Below are 21,376 nucleotides of genomic sequence, written 5' to 3'. Positions count from 1 at the left end.
TGTCTCGATAGTGTTGAATATAATAAACTTTTTTCTTAAAACGTACGTAAAGCGATGACAAATGATGATAAAAATCATTAAAAAAAACCATAATTTTTCCAATATTTCAATAAAAAGGTAATAATTAGAAATAATCAGAAATATTTCCGATATTAAGTTTATATTTTATTTATATAAATTTTTTTTTTTATGTATTTATTATGTATGAAAAGTTCATAAAAATGCTTTTGATAATATGAGAATTTTATTAAAAAAAGAAGCATGTGTCGCGCGTTAATAGAATAAATGTTAACGAAAACGATCACGTATACGTCGCAGAAGAATCTTGATATGTTTATACGAGAACACAAAGTTTGAATTATTCATCAAATCGGTAATGTCTCGGCGAAATGTTGCAAGTTCACAAATGCACAAATTGCGCGAGCAATTTTCTACAATTGCAACCAATTGTGATTCGTCGCGGTTTGTTACACACGCGGTGTAACAAGCCCTCCCGTCGCGATGCCTAAAAACGTGGGCATTAAAGCCACCTGTTCCATTCTGTTGTCAAATGACATCACTGCGGAAAGAGCGTTTTGCTGGTAAATATAGACTGATTTTAGCGGCATTGTACAAAGTAGGTTAACGCGTTAGCACCAGGGTCGAGTTTTGCAAATTCTCGAATGAACGAAGTTGTCGAAGGAGTCAAACTGAGCGCGAATTTGTCTTGGATCTGCTCCTTCTATTGTATTTCTCAGGCCAGACAGATCAGTGCCGAGGATATCTTACGTTTGTAAAGAACCGCCGGTTCGTTCGTTATATTTATAATAGCGCATCCGAGATGTGCTTGGCAGTGTGTCAAGGACCGCTTTACGCACATTCTTTTGGCCCTGAAAATATTCCCCGAGACTTTACCTCTAGCTATTGCCGCTAAGCTTCGAATGTTGATGCGAGATCTCCGTACAGACTTATGAGTACTCACGTACGTCTCGTCTTTGAATAAAAATGTGAAATATGGTTAACGACTTGTGTGCATTTAAATCGAAAATATAACGAAGTCAACATTATCGGTACGTGAGGGAAGAGAAGAAATTGCCCGACGAGATGAATGAATGTGTATGCGTGAGAAATATACATTATACCCAGAAAAACGAGTAAAGTTATCGCCCTGATGATACCGCACGGGGACAAACTCCCCCTTCATTCACTCGTGACTTCAGAGTTATTTATATAACATTTATCGGAAGGGAGATTAACATTTCACTTACTCATTAGATTCATCCATACAATTTGATTCTCTCTCGAATAATATGTCTATTTAAACTTGTTTAAATAAAGACAAAAGTATCCTTCCCTCTCGTAGCACTTCAATTTTCAATATTAAATACCTCAATAATTAAAAGAAGAGAGTTTGAAATTCAAATTCTATAAAAATGACATTTATTTGAATTTGAAAGAAATGAAAAATTTTTATTATCTATTCGCAACCCCCCAGTCAAATTGCACGAATAACGTCTCCTACTTAATCGGTTTCAACTCGAAAAGAAAGTTTCGTTTCAAGAAATATCTTTACATTTACGATACAATCCTTCCATTATTTGTTGCATCCCTTATATCGTGTCGCGAGATAAATTAATAATATGACGAAAGAGAGAGAGAAAAAAACCGAGAAAGCAGAAAAGAAAGAGAGAGAGAGAGAGAGAGAGAGAGAGAGAGGGGGGGAAGAAAGAGGATTCATTGCGACAGCACGCAACATAAGATCGGTACGTTACATTGCGTGGTAACAACCTTTAGTTAAGACAATTTAATTAGAGTCGCGCGACTTCTCGTCGGTCGCGTCGCGTCTGTTATCGCGTCTCGCACACGACGACATCGACTGTTATTTATAGAGAGAAAGTTTCAAGCCGCGGTGAGCATATCTACGGCCTGGTGATGCTAAAAAAGACATAAAATTCGCAAACGTAAAATCTGCGTACGTTCCAGATCTCGCGATTGCGATTGCGAATCGCCGAAATGGGTAAATAGCAAAATAGAAAACGTTCGAGCTTTTACAGCCACCCTCGAGGAAGCTCGTTGCACTTGTCGGTTAATAATAGCTCCCGCGAGCGTGGTACTATTCCGTCTGCATGCAAAGAGAAAGCGTAAACAGATGACAAGTGTATCTCTTAGAAGCGAAGGCATGGTAAATGTAGAAAATGGAAACTTTCAGCTTTACATTGTTGAGTAGGAATTATATAATATATCTTTCCCTCCTAAATTTATACTAAAAAAGAATAAATAGCATAGCAAAGATTGCTTTTAAATTTTGGAACTTCCATTCAAGTATCATTAAAGAAAAGTCTTTGAAAAAAAAAAAAATAAATAAAAGAGAATAAACATATGTCTTGTTAATGAATTAAATAAAAACTCTATTTATTTTTGCCAAGTTATATCAGCTAACGTTTTACTACAAATTGTTGTTTTTAGATTTGACTCTTATAATGTTTTCGCAGACAGTGCTTCATTAAATTCAGATATGTATTATAATTTTTTAAAAAAAGAATATGTAAATGTTGCTGATGTTGTTGCGATGTCTGTTGCATTGAAAATTCGAGTATAATCTGTAGATATATGACTACAGATTCTACAATCTTGACATTTATCAACCAGCAGAACCAAACGAGTCTGGCTCTCGCTTACTCTTTTTATTTCACGTCGCGTGCAAGGACTAGCCCATAATAATATACGTCGTTTCAAGCACACAAGAAGCAAAGGAATGAGCGCATATTTGAATAGGACTTCAGGCTTAAGACGAAATTATTGCAATGTGTGAAAATTGCTGACCGTGCTAAAAAATTCGATACATTCGTTCGATTCAAAACTACTATTTCAGTATAGTTATAAAACATAAACAAGAACGAAAATTTTCACATATCTATTTAAAGTGTGCATCTATTTAAAGCGCGATACATAAAATTGTTGCAAGTCAATAAAATTTTAATAAAATGAAGCAAAAATATTGTCACACATTTTCCCTCGATGGAAATAAAATTATTATCTGACGTGAGAAAATTATAAAAAGAATAATTGCATTGTCGCCACAATCGTCAATTGTCAAAAGACATTTTCACATAATAATTATTTAAAATATGCATTTACGTAGCAATTTATCGCATAAGCCGCTTTTTCTTCCCCGTCCGTCATGAAAATAAGCTTTATTAAAGTTGGTAAGATATTTTTATGCCAAGAAGAGATAAGGGCAAAATCAGGGCTTACCGTACAGATTGTGTTATCCGAGCAGCTCGACGTTGCGTCCGCTCCGTTGTTCGCTATCACCCCCCCAATTGTTTTTCTCCCGCACGCGCGCTCTTGTTTCCCTCGTTCTCAATTCGGATCGTCGTGCAGTTTCTCCCCTCTCATCGTTTCCTCAATTCTAAGATGACTCGCGTTCCATGAGATGCCTACGGCTTTATGGTCCCATTTGTGTGATCTCTCGTCTTGGCGAAATTGCGGTGAAGAGACTGGAGTAGTTCGTACAGCTTAATCCGTATGGAGACGAAGGGGCATAGCCTCCTCGCCGGTGGATTCACCAGTAGGGCGCGTCATTGGCCAGGTGTTGCCAGGACGCGAATTCGCTCCAGGTGCGCATGCTGAGTCTGGTGATCTCCGTGTTGCGCGGCACCGCGCTGCCGTTCCCGTTGTTACCGGAGATCCCATCGCATGTCGTTGTCTGGATGTTATCGCACCATTTGGCTGCTACTCGGGGCTGAAGCGTATGACGTGTCTCAATCCTTTGGCACATGCTTGCATTGAAAAATATTTCTTGGGGTTCTTTTGAAATTCATTTAATTTTGACTTACGTAACGAAGAAAAAAAATAAATTTTTTTTTTTACCAAGTGTACTTAATCTCGATTTTTTTTTTAATGACAAAAACAATTCTTTTTTCTTTTTTTAGTCATTTAAATCATCAATAGCTTTGAAAACCAATAAACCGTGACTGGACCGCCGTTACTGGTAAATATTTGATAAAGATACCGAAGATCCTTTGGTATATATTGTATGTCCGTAAGTAAAATCGCGTAATAATTTTTATGAAGTATGCCAATCTGTCAGTCTAAGGAACCTCGTGCATCATTACTAGAATTCCAAATAGAAGTGATATTACGGATGTTGTTAATATATGTTCGGCAAATATTAGAAAATTTTCTCTTTGTGTATTTGAGAGAAATTATGTATATATGTATATATATATATATATATATAAATTAAATTAAAATTAATTTAAATTAAATTCAAGAGAACCTTTCGTGAATTATAATTTCCAAAAAAAACAAATGATATGTTAACAAGATAAGAAACCTACCTCTTGCTTCTTACGAATCACGTAATTTTTGCTCTCGTTATTATCCCAGAATTCTTTGCCATCGGTGTGGTATCGTACGCAGAATTCGATAACGTCCGACGCTACTGGCAGAGTGAGCCGGAATCGGAAAGTGTCGTAGAGTATGAGGGGTGCCGGTGATCCTCGTTGTTCCACGTAAGTGCAGTGCACATCCTCGTGAGTGGACCAGGAGTCGTTGCTTACTCTCACAACGATCTCTTTGTCGTAGGCCAGATTCCGGACCTTTACCGTACCTACCAGGCATTGCTCGGATTCGCGCACGATCACGTTCTCCAGGCTAACGTTATCCTGATCGAGCTTATGTCGAAAGGCAAGATAATCACTTGCCGGTTGCGCGAAGGTCACTTGCCACAGCGGCGTGGAGTTCTGCGTTGCATCCTGATTCTGATCCTTGGACGAACCGAGCAGACCTCCGGTCAGACCAGCCACGTAGGCCGTACTCCACAGTGGAGGCACGTGGCTTGGTTCTGACATTACACGAATCTGTACGAAAGATTGGACAAAATATTGAAAGATAGAAAAAAATAATAGGGTACAAATTGTTGGATGCAACTGTTTCCATTCGACATGACTCATAATAATTTCAAATGACTCAGACTCGAATTTACTTTTCCTCTCTCTCTCTCTCTCTCTCTCTCTCTCTCTCTCTCTCTCCTTTTCTCTTTATTCTCGAAATTATAATTTAAACTTATAATTGAAAACATTCTTTCTCATGCAAATACAAACTAATTATATAAAAAAAATTACTTGCTCGCGACCGAGCAAGTTTATTATTAATAATAACGATAACAATTTGTGTATGTTATATTAATTAGGAATGTTATATTAATTAGGAATAAAATAATGCTACGTGGAGTAGCTATATAGAGTAACCAACACATTAGTTTCTATAATACTGAAATTTAATATATTACCTATATCCTTTTGCAAATCCATAATTAATGTATCTTAATTAGCAAGAATTTTCGCACAGTAAAAATATAATGTGAGGTAAGACTTTAAACTTTAAACAAGTATAGATAATATATTCTAATATAATATTGTAGGTTATAGCGTACCTTAGATTTACGAAGCCTATTCAATTTGATACGTGATATGTCTTTTATCAATTTCTCTGATATCATATTGACAAAATATATTAAAAACTGTAAATAGCTAATAAAATGCTCGCAAATAAAAAAAATTACACTTTTGAAAGAGACATACACATGTCTGGTGTGCTTTCGAAATATCAACTTGTACTTTTTGGAATTGAACAAAAACTGGCAGTAAAAAGATAAGAAAGGCTGGCCTAAAGCGATTAAGTTAAGGACTTTTACATAAACCTTAAAACATTAAACTATTAATACGCAGATAGAAATTCCTTTCGACGCGTAGCCAATAAAAAAACAGAAATTTCTTATCTGCTACTTTCAAATTTAATATTTGAAACTTATAAATGCATTATAGAAAAATTATTAAAAGTTTATATATATATGTTCTCCAGATAAATATACGAATCGGTTATTTAGATTAAATAATAAATTCGGAATTGAAATATTTTAAGAGCAATCGATACAAAAAAAAAAAAAAAAAAAAAAAATGCTTTAATATCAAATTCAGTAAAGAAGTAACTTGAATAAAATAATTTTAAAGTAATTTTTATAAAATATAATTTATTTCTATAGCCATTTTCGCATGAGAATGTTTTCAATTAATTTTTAAATTTATTTCGCGAATAATATATTAATTCGAAATTTGGACATTTGAGGAAGAACATTCAATTCGAGAGAAACATTTTTTACATCAATTAAAGCTTTAAAATTGCTGCATTATATTAATGTGGAGTGAATTGAATATTAAATAATAAATTCATCCACAAAGTTAAATTTTGACAATAACTGCAAGGTAATACTATTAAATATGTTGGCGTAGTAAGGCGGATTAAATAAAGTGATTCTTGGCACTTACTTTTGACATAAATCCAATTTACATTTTTTATTAATATACATGTAACACAGTTTATGGTAAATGATCAAAAAGCTGGCGGATACCAGCATAATACCATACCATGATTTATGTGGTTATCCTAAGATAAGATATTAGCGCGTTACTTCACGAAAAGTACAACAGTGATTCATGATACAAGATGAACACACACACGCACACACAGGTTTATTCATTAAAGAATTTTATGTATTCTCTTTTCTTTGCTTCTTGGAAACGAGTCACCAGGTGCTGCGAAACACATATGCGAATGATAAAATCGAATCTATTGCATAAGAAGATCGATTTCGCCGTATAATTAATTTAAATAATAATTCTACTGTAAATACCTGTGTGAGGGGACGACCGCGATCGTCGGCGAACACCACCCGTTTCTTCTGTTTGCCATTGCCATCGTTTCGCAATGTGTCCAGGGGCAAAGCTCCTGAAGAGAGGCATGGTCTGATTCTGGGGGGCATCTTTCTGCTAGTAATCGTGGGCGCCGTGACTACTAGGGGACTGTACAGTAAAGAACTGTACACCGGAGGGCTGTGCCCCAGAATCAGTTCGGCCGGCATTGCTATGGAACACATTTAGATCTGGGGAAAAAAAAAAAAAAAATGCCGTTAAAAGATAATGGCAATGATCTAAGTGATTGATTTTATGAATTTTTCAGTTTCACGCATCATATAAGAGTCATGGAAATTTTAAAAAACTGAGGGAAATTTCTCACATATATTTTAAAATTAGATGTTTTCGAATTATTACACAGCAAAGAATTATACATACACATATGAATTATAAAAATACTATATAAAAAAAATTAGACTTTATATAATACTATCTCTGTATTATTTTATATAATTTCTTCTACACTTTTCGAAACATCTTATAATGAAATAATAGTCGACGATATATTTTCTTTTGCACACTTTCTAATTATTCTATTACGTTTAGAATTAAGAAATGGCAGAGGTAGTCGCTAAATATTATTCGTGAGAAATTTATTGGCGCCAAGATTGCCGTTAATATTAATTTCTCCACGTTCGCGTCGTCGTGGGCGAAATCGTGTGTCCCGCTACGATATATAACGTCAGAAACAAAACTGTAAGGATTGTTGCTCCTCGACTGCCAGAGATTTCGTCAATCATTCGGATCACTCCTAGATCACGTGGATCCATATAGTCTTAAAAATATTTGATTGTTATATCGATCGAATGTGCCAATTAATTGTCGATGAGATAGATATTTATACATTCATCGATTTGCTAATCGCATTTTTCCTTTTCGATAATAAAGACACAGTCGCCAAGTATTTTTATACGTTAACAGTTTGAAGTTTAAATTACGCATAATTTTTGTGTATTAACATACAATATTTTGCTGAATTATCAATTATCATCTCTATATATTGTATCAAATTGCGATACCGTCAATCTTATTTACAAATGTGCATTAAAATATCTTGTAAAATAATTTATCTCATGTTGCGCATGTCGCACATTTTTCTTACAAGATACGATGCAATAGCCTGACTATAAATTGAGCCAGAAATAAATAATTGGAAACTATCGTAATTCAACAATAAATCAATAAGATTTATATATCTGATTTATTTTTATATACCTTATTAATGCTTATTATATATTTTATTTATTCATATATCTTATTAATGCGAGCTTTGGATAAAATGAGATGTGAAAAATGTAACATGTGAAAAATATAATTTTCTCTTTAGCGAAAATTTGGTGGAAACCACCATTTGTCATAATTATTGTAATTATTAACGATGCAATAGCCTGATTATAAATTGAGCCAGAAATAAATAATTGGAAACTATCGTAATTCAACAATAAATCAATAAGATTTATATATCTTATTTATTTTTATATATCTTATTAATGCTTATTATATATTTTATTTATTCATATATCTTATTAATGCGAGCTTTGGATAAAATGAGATGTGAAAAATGTAACATGTAAAAAATATAATTTTCTCTTTAGCGAAAATTTGGTGGAAACCACCATTTGTCATAATTATTGTAATTATTAACGATTCTCTTCAAATATATAAGTTCATTGATCTTTAAAGACAGTAGATGATAGAAAAATAACACAATGTTAGATAAAAATTATCTCTCTAATTAGTTAGAATTTTGAACATCTATCTTTTATAATTTCTTAAATGGATCACATTTATCCTTCTAATTATATTACAAAGAGAAGTATACGGTGAAATAAAGCTACTATAAGAGAGCTTCTTTCTTTGTAATATAATTAAAAAGATAAATAATGCAATCCATTTAAGATTGTCGCAATCTGCGTTTTTTGCATTTTATAATTCTCTCTGCATACATTTGAATCCAATCAAAAAAAGCTATTATGCCAGAGCTAGAATATTATAGCTCGCTACACACGCGTCTGCCGTTCTATGCACAATTTCGTCGTTAATATACTTTTTTTTTTCGCGTACGACACGACGGCCGCGTGTACTCGCCATAGAATACACGTGTAATCATGTTACTCGCGGAGTAGAATTACGAGTTTCGAGCGCGGCGAACCGGCGATCCTCGCGCGCTGTCGCTCTTCCTTTTCTGAAGACCGGTTCCGCGGGCGAACCGGGCTCGAGATGAGACACGTATATGTACGACAGTTTGTATGTACCAGCCCGGAACCGAACGGCGGAGTGTCCGCGCCGTTTGAGAATCGGCGGACCATGAATAGCGCGGACAGTTCAGGTTTCAGCGCAAAGTCACCTAAATTGCACCTTGCTTGCGTATCTTTGCGCCGCAGAGAACGCAGGCGATAGGAGATGCCTCAAAAGTTGTTCTGTCCTGGATCGGGAATAGAAACCGGATAATATCGAAAAGTTTAATTTCCCGTGTTATAGACCTGAAATATAATGTAACTGATGCTCATCGTTAATGAACAGATAATAGATGTATTAGTTTGCGAATATCGCTTGCAAAAGCGGAACTAATTGTAAATGCGCTATTTCTGCACGATTCTGAGAGAAACTTATTCTCTCGGAAAAGCAAGAAGGAAGCAGTACCGTCAGATTACCTGTTGTAAAAAATCAATCGAGATAAGAGCTAGCCCAGGATATTGGTTTACCATGACTAAAGCGATTAAGCGAGGCTTAATTCAATGGTCGGCGTACGCATTTAATTTCATTTTTTATCTACTCATTAGATTAAACATATGTAGATATAAAATATTTATCATGAAGCGTAATTATTTTTATTATTGATTTAATAACAATTTGTAACGAGAAACTCGTATAATTAATATAATAAACATTAAGCAATGTAAGTAACAGAAATCTTGTTATTTTAGATCGGGTAAACTGGGCCGTAATTAAGTTATGATTGGAGCAACTAGATTAAATATATCTAGAGAATAAGGATTCTCTAAGACAAATATTTACAAGAATAAAGAACTAAAATTGAATTATAGGGAATTTAAAATATTAATAATTGCGATAATAACTTTTACAGGAGGTGCAGGATATGAGAGAATTGTATAGAGAAAATTTATTATAAAAAATATAAATATTATATGCTGTTTACGAAATCGTTTGTCATATTAGTATACAGGGTGTATCTGAAATGATGCACTAAACTTTAGGAGCATATTCTAGAGGTCAAAATAAGATTTCTTTTCCTATATGAACATGGATCCGCAAATGAACCCTCCTTCGAGCTAGAGTTTGGGGAAAAATTAAAAATTGGCTGGTATTTCAGAAAAAAATAGCAGAAGGTTGAAATTTGGTATAGCCCAGTAAATTATGAAGTAAAATAAGCCACTAAATTGAAAAAATAAAAACGTATTTTATGAAAACATTAATTTGCCAAGCTCGGAGAGGGTTTCATTTGCGAACCCATGTTCGTAAGAAAAAAAAGTCTTATTTTGACCTCTAGAATACGCTCCTAAAGTTTAGTGCATCATTTCAAATACACCCTGTATATGTATATAGGTAAGTAAGAGTCGAAATTATATATTACACAATATTAATCACGCATTTCGCTCCATCAGTCAATGATGTAGCAAGGATAGATTGTTTGGTTTAACAAATTACACAAAAAATCTTATCATTTCTTACTATAAGTCGTATTATTATTTTCGTGTAATTTTCCGAAGTTGAAATATACGCGATGCATCAACAATATATTCAAATGATGATTGAATAATAGAATACGATAAGAGAGTGACTCACCCATTTTCGTTATTAATCGATAACTATCCGTTATATAGTCAATATATATATTAAATAAAAAAATAAAATTTGATAAAGTTTGATTTAATAATAATTATATAAAAAGTAATTTTTATTTATGTATAAAAGATGTATATATTATGTATAATATATTAAAAAACGATGATATCTATTTAATATAATACTTTTATGACCAGTAATCACGTACACACACACACACACATACACACACACAAAATTATAATTATTTTTGCGTAATAAAATATTAATAAATTGATGCGTGTTACTGAGAAAAAATCAGATTAAAATTTTATCTCATATTAATCAAAATTATCGTAACTTCGCTTTAAATAGCAAGACTTTCATATAATTCTATCGAACAATAATCGATAATCCAGATTCATCAACAATGCCTTTATCTTGTCAATGCCTTCATTATCGCATTTGCAAGCATTAAATCTTCGACATGCCTCGTTGCGCGTCTATTCATCGATTTGATGACACGCGGCAAGCGTGTTGCATTTTCCTCCTCAGACTCATCGTTGCGTATTCGAGCGTGATATATTCGGCCGTGATATTTTTATCGTTCCCGAAGAGACCGCGGAATGAACAGACTTTAACTCACGGTCTTAATTCGCCATTCGACATGCCTCGTTACATCTCTATTTACGGCGCGTTGCACTTTATCCGAGATGCATCGTCACGTGTTCGAAGTGATTCTCTTTTCTTCCGCGTACAGAAAGACGAAAAGAAGAAATTTTTCATCAAGCTAACAATCAGATTGAATTATCATCCATTAATTTCATAAATAATTAGGTAAACGTTATGTAATAAACATTTTGAATAATAATATTAAATTCTGTTTAAAATATTCATCACTGCATTTGGAATATTTTTTCATGGACATTTATAACATAACGCATCTGGTGTAATCCCAGATATTTAACTACAAATATAAAAAATAAAGAGACAAATTAAATATCAAAAAAAAAAAAACTTTTAAATATTCCTTTCTTTCCCGAATAAATTCCGAGGTTATTCCAGCATTATTCGAATAATTTTGAAATTTGCATTGCAATAAAAATTGATGACACCAATGACGCAATTTTTTCCGCTTTTTATAAAAGCAATATAATGGGATAGATATGTCACTAGTAGGAATTTATCATTTGGCCTTTTCTGTTTATACGAGTGGGGTCGGGTCATGTGGAGGAGCACGCGACATGATTGCAACGAGTGTCAGATATGTACAAGTTCGATAGGCGATCAAATGCATTTGTGAAATGATGCAATTATCTTCACTTCGATTAATGTATATACTGATGATATTGTATCTTTGTAAAATTTATAATTTTATAACTTTTATAATTTTAATAAATTTTTTTATTCAATATTAATATTTACTCCCGTTTCTAAATGTAATTTTCGCCATCGACAAAATAAATAATTATGTTGACGATTATGCGATAAAGTTTATAGCAATGATATAATTCATAATGATGATATAGTTCACACACACTAGTTTATATAAAATAACGCGATATCCTCTTTTATCCTAAAAAAAAAAAAAAAAGTTCATTATTTTCGCACACTCTAAAAATAAAAAGATCACTCTATCTAATGTAATTATTTATTAGTAATTTTGCAAATTAATCACAAATATACTAAATAATATTTACATTTAACATTTTCCGAGTCATGTTACGCTTTCGCGTTTATTTAATGCATTAGACATTTACATTTCTGTTTTCCTCGTTTCTTCGTACTTCGATTTCATCCTTGAAATAACTTTATGTGATCTGAGATATTTTTATACTTGATTATTAGATTGAAGAATTCACACATTTTATTCTTATGCAAATGCAATATTTCTTTAATACAGGTATATTCTTTATATACAGATATAAAAAGTAAAGATTGCAAAACGTGATATTTCTGTAATCATGCAAATTTCATATATTCGCAAAAGGAATTCGAAACTATTCTGCTTCATGAGAAAGCATCTGTGGCGCTTAAATAAAGCGCGTCGTAAAATTTCAATTATACACGGTGGCTCCTTTTCTTTCGTCAAGAATCGAGCACTATCCGGTCTCGTGACTTGTTGCGGAGAATTGCGCAGTCGTCAAACTATTTTGAATATACTCGCGATCAAATTTAGAAAAGGCCCATCCTCTTGCGCTTCGTGTCGCGAAACACATCACGGCCTTGGACCAAGTCCAATTGTCCACGCTCTAAGGTAAATGTAAACTCGCGCGTATCATCAAAGAGCGGAAAAGCGAGTCTCAGCCTAATTGCGAATTGCTTGAAATAGGAAACCTTAACCCCGCGTCTTATGATACTTGCGCTGGTTCACAAATAAGAAACTCTAATAAGAACCAAATATGATTTAAAGAACAATTATAATTTAAGATAACGAGAAATTGTGCCAAAACCCAGCTAGATTTCTAGTCGTATTCTCCTAAGATGAGAAAATTTAACGATATTCTTCTATTTTTACAATACATTTTCTATGTAGAGACTATACTAAATTTTTCAGCTTACATTTTATGTAATATAATTTATATGTTTATTAGGCGCAAAGTGAGCACGCAAATTACCATAGCATTAAACGAAACATCTGCATTGACAAAATAATGGAGCATATGCTTTATGCTCTTTCTATTTATACACATACAGACACATAAAAAAGAAAGGTCACTTTTGATATTTTTATAATCTTGCAATTTAATGTGTGGGAGAAATACAGTACTAGGTTTCTATGTCAATGACCTTATCGATTAAGAAAGTAGAGCCACGTGCGGAATGGAGTGTATTATCTTTTAAACGAGTTTTTTATCCGAGACAATATGCGATGAATGAAATCTGTCTCATAAATCTAACTGTATGATTTGAAACGTACTATTTACATATATGTTCATCTCGTTGAATAGATCATCACTCATCGCTCGGAACAAGTGGAAGACATGTTAAATATTTATCACTGCACCATCAGATTCAAGAGACAAAAAATGCACATTTAATTACGCAATACAATCATAAAAATCAAAGTATTATGTATGCGACTTATAATCGCGATAAAATATTAATATTAAGTAAAGGTCTATATGTTGATTGTATAGAATTTTTATAATTCGCAAATATCAAACAAATATTTAATATAATTGTCCGTTTGATATTTGCGAAAAAATTCAAATTTGTTGTATATAATCAATAATTAATGATTAAAAATAAACTTGAAATAATTAAACTTAAGAAACGACAAATTTATAATTTAAAGTTTCATAAAAAATAAATTTTAAAATACTGCGACCACTTAGATTATTATCCATTAACTAGTTTTATTAATTTTATTCGGATCTTTCCTCAAATAGTTCTAATTCTTACACAATTTTCAATCTGTTTTTTTAAATTACACAATCTTTTATCAAATTAAACACTTGCTAAGTAAAATATAATAAATTTATAAATTCAGTTACCGATACATTTTTTGATATATTACATATCATAATATAAAATAAAATAAAATAAATTTATATACCATATAATCTCAAGTCACCCAGAAAAATCGAAAGAAAGTCGTAAAAATATCAATTATCATTATCAAATATGCACAACGACAGATTATTTAACTAAGAAAATATTATGAAATAACACAGCATCTATATGCGGCAGATATTCCAGTTTTGTTAAATCAATTGTCGTTATCAGTTGTCAGAATTTTACTATATCAAAAAGCGGTAAGACTAGCTATGTGGAATTAGTATGATAGATAATAAAAGCTAGTAGAGAAGGTGTCAAATACCACGTACATTAAAAAAGATCTTGTTTTAAACAATGCCTAATTTCTCCAATTTAATTCATCTCATTTCCATTACGTTAGCCATCGTAATTGATAATTGACCTAGAGCCATATCAATAGTATAATTTCATCCAATTACTTAATATAATAACTGTTTCATCTACTCCTCATAAAAATCTTGAAATTTTATTTCTGTTACAATAAAATTGTACAGGCACTCAAGTAATAAAAATATGTAAAAAGTGTAAAAAATATAAAGAAACAGTAGAATTATTATATAATAATTGCCATTACTATTATCTACACCTACACATACATTTAAAGAATTTCAAATAAATTATGATATAAATTAGTATCATAGAATATAAAATTGTTTTATTCCACTGATTTGCCGACAATCTAACAAATATTCGAATCAAATTTAATTCGCGTATACGAAAACATATGTTGCTATCGGTTTCGACAGTTTTACCGGTATAGCGTGATTTTTGTTTGTCGCTCCGTAACGTGCGATATTGCCTGATACAACATTTAATCGGAGTCACCTTGCGGCTCAAGACACATATTTTTTATCGTTGAGGAAAAAAGAGTGGAAGAGAACGCGTCCGATTTGATTGCGTTAAAAATGAACTTGCGAGCGATCGAGGTGGCGAATGTGACGTTTTCAATGACGTCGATCGGAGTTGTCTCGAAACTGACAGCGCGAGGAGGGTGAAATCGCACACGTGGGTGCGGACGACCGCGCGAATCACCCCGATTTCGCTTCTCATGAATACGACATTCCGCAAATAGCACAATGCTCCTATTCTGTCGCATGAATCAGTTGGTAAAAATAAAGACAGAATGACGATCGTGAATGGAAACGGTCGTTGTTTTCTCGAATGCGTTATAGATTCCACGAAACTGTAACAAACAATTCTGATCTCCTCACTCTACAAAATATTTGCAGAAAATAAACGGACAAAAGATACAATATTTTGCATAAAATCAAATGAAGTTTAGCTTTAAGCATAATTAAAAATTTCAGATATATAATGTTTAAGTAAAGAAATTTGTTATAGTTTATACAAAAATAGTATCATATATATAGAAAATTTTCATTTAAAAGTAATAATTTATGGTAAATGTATATTATATTTCTTTAATGATTGAGTAATTTCTGATAATTAATTTTATGAACAAGATTAAATTTGAAAGATAAATAATTGATAGAATTGCTTAACTAATTACATTCTTTTTATTCGAATAAACACTTTATTGATACTGTATCTAGTATCGCATTCTAATTATAATTGTTGATCCGGACGTGAAATATAAAAGAATTGGCTTTATCAAGAAAAGACAAATGACACCGAAATCTTTGTGTATGCCTGACCTACGATAATCTCGATATCATATTACTCGGTCTGTGCATCAGAGTGACCAGAAGAATGTAAACGATGTGTATGAGAATGTAAACATTATACCGACTAACCTTGAACTGCTGCTCTTTGCCATTTTGTCAGGCACGCATACATTATTGTTATTTAAAAAAAAAAAAAAAAAAATGCTTTTTTTAAAACAATGCATTCCGAACAAAGAAATTCTTATAATAAATTTAATTTAAAGATCTATAAAATAACATAGATCTTTCAATCAAAATTTTATAACAAATTTGCTTGCAAGAAAGAATATCTGCAATAATTTCAAATAATTCTAAAAGCATGAATTAATGAGAGTAAACCAATTGTCATCTGTCTAACAAGAAAAACTGGATTTAAATTAGGTAGAGAAGATCATTTTGCTATTAATAAGATATTTTAAAAACATGAAAAATCCCTATATATTTCCTCATCATCGCATTGATGTTAGGAAAGTGAAGAATATCGATATTTGTCACAAATTTTTATCTAAAGTTACGATATGTGTTATGTTTGCTCATTACATCCATTACTTTCGTTACTTTTTTTTATTAATCGATGAGTAATGATTAACGTACTTAGTAAGTCATAATAAATTTTGATTACAACGATAATCTGTTCAAATTTAAATTTACATTGTACAAGCGTACAGTTATTCGCAAAACGTAAAGGCTTTAAACGTAAAAATATAACCGATTATCATAAAATGATAATGAACAGAGGAAAAGAGACATTCCTCAACCGGTTTTATCTTTTCACATGCATGTCACAAGAGAAACGAACATAAATCGAATCCAGTCGAAAGTGGAAGGACCGGTCGACGGAATTTGGATACCTTCATTTCAATTCGGGTCCCGCGATTAAACAACGAGTACGTGATATAAAATGTAGTTTGGAAATTATTTGGGGATTCGTATTCTAATTGGTCTATTCCTTAATGCTACGTTTTATGATCATTGCCTATCGAAATCTTAAGTAATTAAAGTAATTAACGATATAATTATTAGCCAAGCATTTAAAACAGTTTTAATTTATTGTCTCGATTAAATGATTATTCGTAAATGTATCCTAATTACTGAAAATAAATTTACTTTCTTTCCTACGATTAATGACGAATTTAATTAAAAAATCTTTTTTAAAAATATTGCTTATTCTCTATTTTTTATTTTAAATATTTCTATTTGCTTTCGGTCCAAAATAGAAAAAATTTTCTATAAAAATCGCATCTGCTGCCTATAAAATTATATCTGCTGCAAATACAAATCGAGAACACACGAGTTCTGTCCAATTATAAAAATTTGACAGAGTTATCTACAGGAATGTTTTTTTTATTGCTGCTGCATGTCGTCAGACATCCACGCGACGAGCACGTGAAAGAGCTCATGTGTATAAACGGCGTTCAATGAATCGTAGTTCCTATCTTCAAAATCGGACGATTCATATCCCATTCTTTCAGTACAGAGGTTTTTTTTTTTTCTTTTTACTCAGACGAAGGCGCCACTGAGGTCGAATCTTCTCGGCCTTATCGCCTCCGTATTTCTGGTTCGAAGCAGTAATGATAACCGATATTTATCCTCGGTTTTCTCTCTTTCTCTCTCTCTCTCTCTCTCTCTCTCTCTACCACAATTAGCTCTAATGCCCTCGTCGATCGCGGAATCTTACCGAACAAAGTTTAATCGTGCCGAAACTACGCGCACACGCGATGTCAAAGCAGGAAATAAAAAATTTTTCTAAATAATTTAAAAAAATTTAAATATCTGTTTCTAAATATATGAAAAAAATTATAAGAGATGCCAAATACTTATTTCCATATTTGATTGTTTGATATTCGCTAATATATACGTTAATTAAAATGCAAATCTCTCTTTCGTGACGTAAAAAAGAATTTATATACTGATTTAAGAACTATAGACCATTTTAATTTGCTCATTTCAATAATAGAAAGAATAAATGTCAAAATTTAGCAAATAAATTATCTCTTAATAGTTCTTGATACAAAAGATGCTTGCTATAATCATCATATCATCTTATAATCTTTTGCAAATTATCTTCCAAGTATCGAAAGAAATACACTTGGTTACACTTAATTAACTATGGCGGCTTACTTTTTTTCGTGATATCTGATGTAATACCATTCGAGAATCACGTGGCTCCAAGTTTTCTTTTTCTTTTAAGCGCTACGTCGTGAGAGATCGGTAGACAAAATCGAAAGACTGATAAGAGGTATCGTAAATTTTTTATTGGATGTCATGTTCAAATTTTCCTTCCTCATTAATAATGTAATTATTTATTGATACTATTGCTATTCTCTCTATATTACATAAAAAATAAGGTGTTCGTTTACATATCTAATGATACTTAACGAAATATAAAACACATACTGATTTTTCAGAGAATCTTCATATAGACTTAAAAAAATTCAATACATCTTTATTAGGATAAAATTTAATTAATTATTATTTATGAGAATAATATTAACTTTTTTACCGATAATAAACAGTCATAGAAAAGATATCAAAATTTTAATATGATCTGACAATTCGAACTTGTATTCAGATTTACGATCAAAATCTTTTTTCACTATATATTCGAATATACAGTGTTCGTGATCTTTTCTTTTCTTTACGGGAAATATTTTTTTGCGATAATCGACAGACAAGCTTTCTCCGGAAGCGAGTGCTTGAACATGCACATATGTGGAACTATATGCGAGCGAATAAGAATTATATATGAATGCCATACTTCATATGCCAGTTCAATAGAATTTTGCGTGGGCGTGCGCGAGGGACGATTGACCGGAAAACATACGAGTTTTCCTGCGGGGGCACGAAAGCACGCGGCGACACACGCACGCATACAATGCGTGAATGTCGTCCGGGAAGCCGCTAAGCTGGTTTCGAGAAAATTGTCTCATATATCATAGACACGGAGCATATTGGACGCACGTTTATGAATCTCTCAAGAGGTTCGATGCAAGAAATTTTCACTTTTAAAAATCGAAAATTTTATCAAGCTCCATTCATTGAGAACCAATTTTCTTTTCTTCTATTGTTCAATTAATTGATTGACAAAATTAAATTAATGTTTATTAAAATTGATTTAATAAAATAACTGGGGCAAAGAATTTTTTGAGAGAACTGTCAGATCAATTACGCAAGGCTTGATTAATGTAGATACTAATTCACACACACATGAAACGATATAATATATAACACGAGCGTGAATTACACAGGTTATCGTTTGCGGAAATTATCTTGGATACTCGGATCTTGTTTGCAAACAAAGAATCCCCTTCGTGAAACAATAACACGTGTGGCGAACGCACGTACAGTTACCTCGGCTCGTTGCGAAGAAATTCCGAATACCCTTGTAAATGATTAGAGCCCGTTTAACTAAAATTCACACGTTATCTTTTATCGTAATTATTTTTCGTTTTTATCACGCAATTTCGTAATAAAATATATAACAAGCTATCCAATTAACGTCACACAATTACATCGGAATTTTTTTGTCACCTAATAAAAATATCACATTGATAAACAAGGAGCAAGAGTTCAATTAAAGAGAAGTCACAAAAAAATTTATTCTCGGCATTTTCCACTATTGGAAACATCCACGGTTCATAAGATCAGAACCTGATCTTATCTTTGTTTTACATTTCAATCTCACGCACGTTTTCGCAACACGTGCTTTCCTTTCTAAAATCAAGTTAAAAATCTATGTTCTTTTAAAATAAAATTTTTACAAAATATTTTTTCTAGGTGTTTTCCAGACAAAAGTTTATATTTGTATAAATTGAACTTTCGCTATAAAGTTCGCTAGTTAGGTTCGCTTATTCGTTCGCCTCACATCTGTTTCAAAATCTGAGTTTTATCTTATCCTCATTCTATGCCTAAATTCAATGTCATCTATACATTAGTCAGAATCGAACCATAGCATTGATAATGAAGTGTCAAGCACAACACAATCTTTATTTTGTAAACAGAATCTTTATTTTGTTGGACATAAATAAATCGTACTCTCGCGTGTGTCAAATCTGAAATTCGCAACTACAAGTTATTCCCAGCCGCAAAGGAAAAAAAAACGTTTATTGCAGATCTACGCATCATTTCGGAGCAGTGCGTGTGTAAATGGAGTATACTGCACCGTTGCGTTCGCTCGAAACTGATACGATATGTTGGGACAAGTTGAATATTTTTTCACTACAGATATAAAAAATATACTTTAGCCCAATTACAAATAATTTATATTTTGAAATACATTGAGTAAATATAGAGGCTATGTGAATATATATCTAACAACGAGCTTATATTGAAAAATGATAATATCAGCTTCAGTAATTTTCATATACGCATTTTGTAATATTACGATTTCTACGATCTTCAAAGTAGACAATACAAAATTTCGGGAGCAAGAGTATCTCTCAAATATATACGGCAAAAACAAAAAATTATTAGTTAGCTTTGAGAGTCATCAATTATTACAATACAATTTTATTGTATTATTGATTTGTTTTTCAGTATTAATCGTGTTTTTAAAAATTCTTAATTTTGAAAATTATACAATATTAATTATTGAAGGAAACCAATATGATTGTGACATACAAGTGAAGATTTCAATACAAATATATTTTCTTTTTACGTTAAAAGAAAATATCTTTTGGCATTTAGCATGTTCAAACTTCAACTATCGCTACGACACAGAAAACTTTCTAATCTGAATAAAATATACTCTCTCTCTCTCTCTTAACTCCATCCGTATTTTCTGTTATTTTATTGAACGGACTTTTTTATTTACGAACATGATGAAACGATGAACAAAAGGGCTTTCTTTTATTAAATATTAAATTCGAATTCGAAATTAATCGTGGCTGTATCATTGGCGAATCGTTCGCATCGTAAGTGCTCGGAATAGAATCATTCTATATCGCGAGATCTAGCATGCGAACGATGCACATATTGCCCATGCGTGAGATGTTAATGAACCAATGAAGAGCGATAAAGAACAACGAGTTACTTACTGTTTCTCGCAGTAATGACAGACCCCTCCGACACAACGGGGAATGAATATAAGGAACCTTCGTGGACGTTTCCTTCGTTTCTTTACGTCAGTTCCCACCGATGATTTTCTTTCTCACGAGAGTGTCCCCTTTTTTGCTCTTTTTACTCCGCAACTTTGACACGGGAAATCGATTTGTCAGTTGTAGCTGCGTCTTTCTCTCCGAAAAAATTTCTCATACGACCGTACGTGACATCGCGATACTCGACTATACCGCGATTATTGAGTTTCGATCTTTATTAGACAAACGGTGTATAAAAGAAATCTATATATATATATATATACATCGATTATGTATAAAAGATCGATAGAATTGTTGGACGGATCTCTCTGTCTCTTTCTCTTCTCTTCTCACATGTTAATAACTGCTGTGCAGCGCATCGCACGCGTGTCCGTCAACGACTCCGTCGCACACGACCGACAGCGGCCTTTATCTTAATCCGTCGCCATTCGATCGGACGTTCCTCGACCGATACACGAAAAGTCGCGAGATCACGATATCATTCGAAAAGAGCGAGAGTTCAATCTCTGCCTCGCGCCGTCAATCGCGCGGTACTAATCTCTGTCTTCGACTA

At 32.6% G+C, this 21,376-nt stretch overlaps 1 protein-coding gene across 4 annotated transcripts in view; it reads right to left on the bottom strand.

Annotated features, from left to right (window-relative positions):
- Gbs-70e (Glycogen binding subunit 70E) overlaps positions 1 to 21,376 on the bottom strand; it is a 27,753-nt gene extending 6,377 nt beyond the window's left edge. For 2 of the 4 annotated variants that reach the window (XM_070298847.1, XM_070298845.1), the window contains exons 1-4: positions 20,764 to 21,376; positions 6,677 to 6,925; positions 4,323 to 4,844; positions 3,235 to 3,724 (exon numbers count right to left, since the gene is read on the bottom strand). In XM_070298847.1, the coding sequence (XP_070154948.1) occupies positions 3,545 to 3,724; positions 4,323 to 4,844; positions 6,677 to 6,919 (945 nt within the window). In that variant the 5' untranslated portion in view covers positions 6,920 to 6,925; positions 20,764 to 21,376 and the 3' untranslated portion in view covers positions 3,235 to 3,544. Of the gene's footprint in view, positions 1 to 3,234; positions 3,762 to 3,952; positions 4,097 to 4,322; positions 4,845 to 6,676; positions 6,926 to 20,763 lie in introns of those variants that run through there. The other 2 variants (XM_070298848.1, XM_070298849.1) reach the window with 2 other exon arrangements.

Source organism: Polyergus mexicanus, unplaced genomic scaffold (genome assembly GCF_030449975.1).
Source record: "Polyergus mexicanus isolate NDT 795.1 unplaced genomic scaffold, iyPolMexi1.0 SCAF_7, whole genome shotgun sequence".
Classification (NCBI taxonomy): domain Eukaryota; kingdom Metazoa; phylum Arthropoda; class Insecta; order Hymenoptera; family Formicidae; genus Polyergus; species Polyergus mexicanus.
This window is presented reverse-complemented; position numbering and strand designations above follow the sequence as displayed.